The 7,784-nt window shown below is 33.2% G+C and overlaps 1 protein-coding gene across 1 annotated transcript; it reads left to right on the top strand.

The window, feature by feature from the left end:
- The first annotated feature begins 2,162 nt into the window (after window positions 1-2,162).
- Window positions 2,163-7,320, top strand: LOC21408654 (dihydroceramide fatty acyl 2-hydroxylase FAH1). The gene is made up of 7 exons (XM_010100237.2): window positions 2,163-2,239; window positions 3,182-3,265; window positions 4,190-4,282; window positions 4,855-5,051; window positions 5,163-5,268; window positions 6,467-6,613; window positions 7,201-7,320. The coding sequence occupies exons 2-7, from the start codon at window positions 3,215-3,217 to the stop codon at window positions 7,318-7,320; spliced, it is 714 nt and encodes a 237-aa protein (XP_010098539.1). The 5' UTR covers window positions 2,163-2,239; window positions 3,182-3,214.
- The last annotated feature ends 464 nt before the right edge of the window (window positions 7,321-7,784 follow it).

Here is a 7,784-nt window from a genome sequence, read left to right as displayed (position 1 = left end):
TAAAAGGTTTTATCTTAACTAAAATTAAGAAAAGCTTTAAGAAATTTAGTGATTCACTTATTTGAAATTATTGTTACAAATTATGAAAGTATTCCTTCTTATATAAAAAAAAAAAAAAAAATGTTCCGCATATTTTAAGAACCCCAGTAAGTACAAGTTAAAGTTTAAGTTACAGTGGCGGCCTCATAGGAGGGTCGTCACAGCATATGTATGAAGTCTGCTCTTTTGGGGCATTTTCCATTGTAAATACCAAGTAGGTTCAGTGTGTTATAAATTCACAGTTACCCATTGGGTATCTTCACCCTGTAGCATATGAATCAAATCATCCATCACCAAAAACCTCACAAAACAAAAATCGCGTCACAGCATATGTATGAAGTCTGCTCTTTTGGGGCATTTTCCATTGTAAATACCAAGTAGGTTCAGTGTGTTATAAATTCACAGTTACCCATTGGGTATCTTCACCCTGTAGCATATGAATCAAATCATCCATCACCAAAAACCTCACAAAACAAAAATCATAATAACATAACAACCCGTAAGTGTGACTTTTAGTTTGTACTTTGGATTTTGGAATTGAATTTGGATATTTTGTGTTTGTGGTATTATCAATTTGGATGCTGTGTTTGTATTCATTTATTGTAATTTCATGTTTGCATAGAAGGAAATTTTTATATTTTTCCACATTTTCTGGTCAAAAATGCAACTAAAGATGTTGGTAACCTGATAGTTAACTGATTGCTACTTTCCTGATTACCAAAACTAAAAACCGACCGAAAACTGAAGTTCGGTTAACCGAACCGACCACTCCTTTGTGCGGTTCGGTTTCAGTGCACGGTTTTAGAAAACCGACATAGTCAGTTCGGCCACCGAACCGACCAAAATTGACGGTTAAAAACCGCCGAACACCCCTATATTAAAGTACGTACAATGATCATCAAGAAGGCATGGCTAAAAAGTCCTCTAACTGATCTGTTGTAGGAGAAGAAAAAGATAATGATATTTAGCTAAAACTTAAATAGTACTTTTTGAATTTTTTTACTTATTTAATTATGTTGGATTTTGAGACGTCCATAACATGCATGCCTCAAAAGTTAACACTCAGATTTTATTTAGAATAACATTCATGAGACAGGAAAGAATCATTTTGAAAATATTATGCAATATTTATAATATCTTAATAGATTGAGTAATTAGATAATTTACTCTCCTACGAATAATGAAAGAAAAAATATTATACAATATTTCCAATAGCTTAATAGATTGAGTAATTAAATAACTTACTCTCCTATAAATATTAAAAGAAATACTTTTCATATTTTGTGTGTACTAAGTGTGACTATAAATAACTAAAGAGTCAAAGGCACAAAAGAAAGACATATAGCAAGTTTCTGTCAGATTTCTCACTCTCTCTCTCTCTACTATTCTTCTATTGAGTTTTTAAGTTTTGAATTTTTGTAGTTGTTCAAGTATTGCTATTTAATAACCACACGTAGCATGAACAATAAAAAACGTAGCCATGATTGTGTTCGTGGAGACTCTTTAACTTAAATAAGATCATGTTCGTGGCACGTATTGAATGAGAGAAACTACTCAATACTTTCGTAGACGCTTCCGTATTATGAACTTGAAAAAAAAAAAAAAAAAAAAAAAAAAAAAAAAAAAAAAAAAAAACTTTATTTATCTTTTGAGGGAAAAAAAAGTCAAATCATCTTATATATTTTTAAAAAAATAGAAATAGATAATTTTAGCAAAATGCATTTTTATGCCATACTTAACCCTTTCTTTTTTTCTTTAATTTTAAGAGAAATTATTACAAAAAAAACTTAAATGAGGAAAATTTAAAATTCAAGAGACAAAATAAAAATTTTTAAAATTTATAAAACAAAGTAAGAATAATCTCAAAAAGGGCACCACTGAAATTAATCCTTTTATTTTACCTTTGGAGGTAAAAAAGAAGAATTAAAAAGATTAAAGGAGGCTGGCAACGTCGGTTAATACGTGAAGCAAAGCTGTAATTTTGACTGGATTTCCAAATATATCTACCCGCGTTTTCTTCGCTTTTTTCTGTGCTTGTAATCATAATTTCATTTCAAAGGGAGATAAAAGAAGAAGAGATTTCCCTCTTTCTTTTTTCCTTCCATTGAAGTTTTCTCAATTTTCTTAATTTTCGTGGGAAGAAACCATTTCCCACAACCAAAGAGAGCGCTTATTTTTCATTCGCATTGTCCCCGAAAAGGTCAGTTTAATCTTTTTGGTTTTGCTAAGATATATTTTCAATTCAATTCTTTATTAATTGTTGACGGTTTTCTGAAATTGTAATGGCTTATTAAATATTTAAATGAGCTTTTTTTTTTTTTATGTTTCTTCTTCATTTAAATATTTTTTCATACTTCCAATAAACTACTAATTAATGAACAATACTTGAGTGTTTCCAAAATGTTCTGTAACTATTTATATTAGTAACCGTGTTTATTTGGAAATAAAAGATAAAATGAATCCATCAAAGATTAATTGTAACTCTTGCAACAATCCCCCTAGCACGACGGTCACTAAATTTATAAGACGACGGTTTTTCCGGGAACTAGGCGTTGTTCGCTTCGCGAATTCGAGTTTTCAATTTAAGCTGAGATGTGACATTTTCTTAGAATTTTTAACTGCAGTAAAAAAATATTAGATGTGACATTTTTTGAGACATTTTAACTGTAAAAATCTAAAATTAAAAATTTAAATCAGTAAAATGAATGATACCTATGTTACTATTATAAAACAAAAAAGATCATTGGTTAGAGTAGTCAATTTCATTTTTTATAAGCTTGGAGAAAATGTTCTTTTTTTTTTTTTTTTTTTTTTTTTTTTTTTTTTTTTTTTTTGTCCTCCATATATGTAAGATACGTATATATACAATCACCATTAATTGCTTACCCAGATTTCATTCTAGAAAGATAATCAAAGGAAATGCGAGGAAACATGTGCTCTTAGGAAACGTGGTTGAAATACAAGTACTTGGTTTAGCAAATACGGACCTTATGACACTCTCTCTTTTGTGATTAAGTAAGAAAATTTGACGAAATCATCTCATTTCTTTAAGCTTTATTCTTTTTTTTTTTTTAAAAGAATTAAACTTGAAAATTTTGGTCTCCTACTTATTTTTCCGCACTTTCTGATGGGTTACTAATAGTATGCCCTCCAGTTCTATAAGAGGGCTTCCAAGATGGTCAATAAACCTTTTACTGTGGATTTGAATAAGCCTCTTGTCTTCCAGGTCAGATCTCATTTCTGTTTACTTGTTTTTTTTATTTTTCTTTTAATCCATTTCTAATTTTCTATATATGTTCATTGCTTAATTACACTAAATGCATTTCGCTCTTCTCTCTCTCTCTCTCTCTCTCTCTCTCTCTTATGCTTAGTGCGCTCATCAATGAAACTTAAGAATGCTCGCAGCCTAGCATTCCAGAAGGCATAGTTTAAGCCATCTAGGAGAGGTGGCTTGATGGTTGAACCTCTCTTTGTCATTGTTGAGAAATAGTTTAGTGAGAGCTGTCAAAATAGCAATTTTCTTATCCATATTTTATTATGTGATTAATGGACTATCATAAGCTTCATCAAAATTTCATCTCTCTCTCTCTCTCTCTCTCTCTCTCTCTCTCTCTCTCTCTCTCTCTCTCTCTCTCTCTCTCTCTCTCTCTCTCTCCATACAATTGCATCCCACTAACATGGTTTACAAAACACAGAAATAGGTGCAGCATTCTTAAAACATGGGATGGAAATGCAGCATTTCAATAAAGCACATAAGAGATATTTGTCAACATTATTCCTTAAAAACTTTCAGAAAAATTACTTGCAAATGCACACAAGTGCCCAATCAACAAACAATCATTTTACATGCATATTTTGGACGTGTTTAAATTCATGTGCGTACACACAAAGACTGTACAATAACAACTAGCTAGATCATACTTCAGAGGTGGAGGTAAAAACGCGTCTATTTTATTTTTTTCGTCGATCATATTCTTGCTTTTCACTTTGATTTTGAGCATTTTGCACCATGTCAACATGTCATGATTTTCCCCAGTTACTTATAGCTAGTGTCAGAAAGCTAGAAATGGAGTTTCCTCTTCTGATTAAAGTGAAATTGTATTTTATTCTTTTGGTTATTGTATCTTTCTTACAACTGGAATTTTCTTAGGTTGGCCATCTTGGAGAAGCTTACAGTGAATGGGCTCACCAGCCTATTGTGAGCAAGGAAGGCCCCAGGCTTTTCGCGAATGATTTGTGTGAGGTGTTATTCCAAGTTCATTGTCAATATTTATCAAATATTGGTGGCCATTGTATGTATATCTAGGAATTTATTGAATAAGCTTCTTCATTGAGAAATTTTGCAAGTTCATATGCAAATCTAAATAACCAGTTTCTATTTCTATTATGAGTGCGTATATATGGAAATCAAATTCAGAAACTAAAGGTTTGCGTTTGGTATGAGAATTTAAATCTGGATGGTTTTAGTTATAGAATTATAACCATGACTTATGGTTTGAACTTGGGGTCCAAACTATAGTTCTGGAACCGGAATCAGAATCAGATGTTTGAACCATCCAAATTCATGGGGGAGGTGGTTTTATTTTTTAAGATGATTCTGATTTAAAACATCACATCATGATTTAGACATTGAATCAGAACTATTCAAGCTAAGCACTGATTTTCATGAACCATTTTTTATTTTTTGCAAACAAACAAAGATTTGAATTAGAATTATAGTTCCGGTTCTAAAACCCTCGTACCAAACGCAACTTAAGATCTTATGGTTGGTAAGTTTCCAAATGTGTTTATGTTGTCATCTTTTACTCGAAACAGCTCTTGACCCGCACGGTATGGTGGGTGGTTCCGCTTGTTTGGCTGCCGGTTATGTGCTGGTTTGTGACCAAGTCTCTGCAAATGGGCCTTTCTTCTTCTCAGGCAGCTCTAGCAGTAGTTGGTGGCATTTTCATTTGGACATTGCTTGAGTACTGTTTGCACCGCTTTCTTTTCCACATGAAGACAACAAGTTATTGGTAATAGTCATCCATTTCTCTTTTTCACACGGATAACATTGATCTTATTTGTTACCTCTCTTTGTCTCCCCTTGTTCAATAGAATCCTAATCCATTTGAGAAACTTTTCAGGGGAAACACTGTGCATTATCTTCTTCATGGCTGCCATCACAAGCACCCGATGGACGGATTGCGACTTGTTTTCCCTCCTGCGGCAGCTGCTATTCTATCTGTGCCGGTACGTTCATTCCACTGTCCAACTACCACTCTCCTTAAGGAGCATATGTGTAGATGTAAATAGTACTGGTTTTGAAAATTTTCTCTGGTATCACTGCCACGTTGTAATTACCGCAAGTAAATTAGCCATGTTCATTTCACCGATTCGAGTTTAGAATTCGAATTTTACTACAGTAAAAAACTCTAAAAAACAGTCACATCTAACTTTTTTATTAAAGTAAAAAGCTCTCATATAAAATCACATTTCAACTCAAATTAAATATTCGAATCAGCGAATTACACGGGCCCATAGAATGTACTGCTAGTAGTTATTGTAATTATTAGAATAATATGACGCAGTACGGATATGAAAGAAAATAATCAAAAATCAATATTATCCTTGAAATACCTTTTTTTTAGTACTATAAAAAGAAAATCAGTATCCCTAAAAGTTTCATTCAATTAGTATGCCCTCATGACACAGATTTAAGGTCTCACTCAATTGAACTTCGCTCTATTAGGGAATAGCCTATATAAATGCATATGCATGTATGTATGTATACACGTACACACACACATATAGTTTGCCCTCCATAAAACGATCATGAGTTACCTTGAATATTATTAGAATCCCACATTGGCTGGAGATATTGACATGATTCACTTAATAAGGTGAGGGCAATCCTCCTCTAATAAGCCAGTTTTGTTAGGTTGAGTTAGGCCCAATATCCTTTGATTTCTGTAAAATGGTATTAGAGCATACCCAGTTTTACAATATTGGGTCCCCCAATATCGACTTATTCGCAGCGGTTTGGCATGGTCCATGTTGTGCGTGAGGGGGCGTGTTAGAATTTCACATTGGCTGGAGATATTGGCATAATCCACTTAATAAGGTGAGGGCAATCCTCCTCTAATAAGCCGATTTTGTTAGGTTGAGTTAGGCCCAATATCCTTTGATTTCTGTAAATGGTATGGTTGAAGAGAATGGCTAATCAATTGGTTAATAGATTCACATATTCACAATACTAGAGTAAATGAACTAAAAATTCACATGCTATTCAAGTATGTGACTTTGACTGTTCAACACTTTTGCTAACTTTTGTTCATGTTTTTTTTATAGATCTAAGAGTATTAAGAGAAATATCTATGCATCTTGTCTCATGCTTATAAAATTTCATCTTCTGCTTCTGATTTATCATGATCTATTATATGCCTGCCAGATTTGGACCCTCATTAGGCTTTCATCGACACCATCCACCGCTCCTGCGATATTTGGAGGATGCTTGCTAGGATATGTCATATATGATGTCACTCACTTCTACCTTCATCATGGGAAGCCTTCAAAAGGGTTGACTAAAAGTTTAAAGGTAATGATAAATCAAAACTCTCTCCCCCCTCTATCTTCCCTCCATTTTTCGAGTTATGTCGAGCCTCGCCTTGACGGAGTTAGCACGCAATGTGTGTGCTCCGTTTATTTTTGTTCTTCTTATCGTTTATTATTATTATTTTTGTTGCTCTTTCATATAGTTCGAGTTAGTGCTTTTAACTTTTAGCATACACTGTTAGTTTATCAATCAATTATAAAAGTTTAAGTTATTAGGAGGTGGGCCAACAATAATTTTATATTTTAACACTCCCCCTCATGTGTGGGTTGGACAATAGATAATCGTGTAGGTAAATTAATTAAAGCCCAACATGTGAATATTTATGCCCGAGATATATTAAAGACCTAACACATGATGATAATTTTTAAATAGGGATAAAGAGTGTAATTACGAGAGTTTGAATCAAGGATCTCCTGCTCTGATGCCATGTTAGTTTACCAATCAATCTAAAAAACTTAAGTTATTAGGAGGTGGGCCAATAATAATTTTATACTTTTAACATACATTGTATCTATTTGATCATGCGTATTTTGCGCCTTTTACCAATTCTTGTGTTTCACTTCTAATAGACATATCACTTGAGCCATCATTTTCGGGTTCAAACCTTGGGATTCGGGATCACTTCCTCCTTTTGGGACAGGGTGTTTGGAACATTTCCTTCGACAGTAGCTGCTGGGAGAACTAGATGATAACAATGGCCTACACAAAATTATCCATCAATTTGGAAGGGTATTGGGACAATCTGGCATACATGGTTTTCGTGCTATATTTTGTAGTAAGCCTTGTAATATCATATGTTTGTAATAATTGCTTCTTGCCCTTCCTTTGCATCATCTTCCAATCTGTAGAATGTGGGAGTCATGGATTTCTTTTCCACAATAATTTCTTCCTCTTTGAAACTGAAGATTGCCCGGATAGTTTTTTTTTTTTTTTTTTCTTTTTCAGCGTGCTTTTAGTGATGATTGTGAGTGGCCTACGTTTGGTATGGTAGTGGAAGGGAGAGGAAAGAAATTGGAGAAGTAATATTTGAGGAAAAAAGAAAAACTTAGGCTGTTTGTTAGAGATAAAATTGGAAATGGAAGAAATTTCGAGCGCGTTTGGAACTTATTCTAAGATAATTTTATTTTTTGTATGAAAATGAAAATAAAAATGA

Source organism: Morus notabilis, unplaced genomic scaffold (genome assembly GCF_000414095.1).
Source record: "Morus notabilis unplaced genomic scaffold, ASM41409v2 Scaffold276, whole genome shotgun sequence".
NCBI lineage: Eukaryota > Viridiplantae > Streptophyta > Magnoliopsida > Rosales > Moraceae > Morus > Morus notabilis.
The sequence above is the reverse complement of the archived record's forward strand: the minus strand, read 5'-3'. Positions and strand labels throughout refer to the sequence as shown.

Bases quoted from the DNA above. Each gene is read 5' to 3' on its own strand.
- LOC21408654 (XM_010100237.2), top strand. From the start codon at position 3,215: ATGGTCAATAAACCTTTTACTGTGGATTTGAATAAGCCTCTTGTCTTC. The intron at 5,052-5,162 runs GTAATAGTCATC...GAAACTTTTCAG, and splicing joins ATGAAGACAACAAGTTATTG to GGGAAACACTGTGCATTATC. The intron at 6,614-7,200 runs GTAATGATAAAT...CACTTCTAATAG, and splicing joins GGTTGACTAAAAGTTTAAAG to ACATATCACTTGAGCCATCA.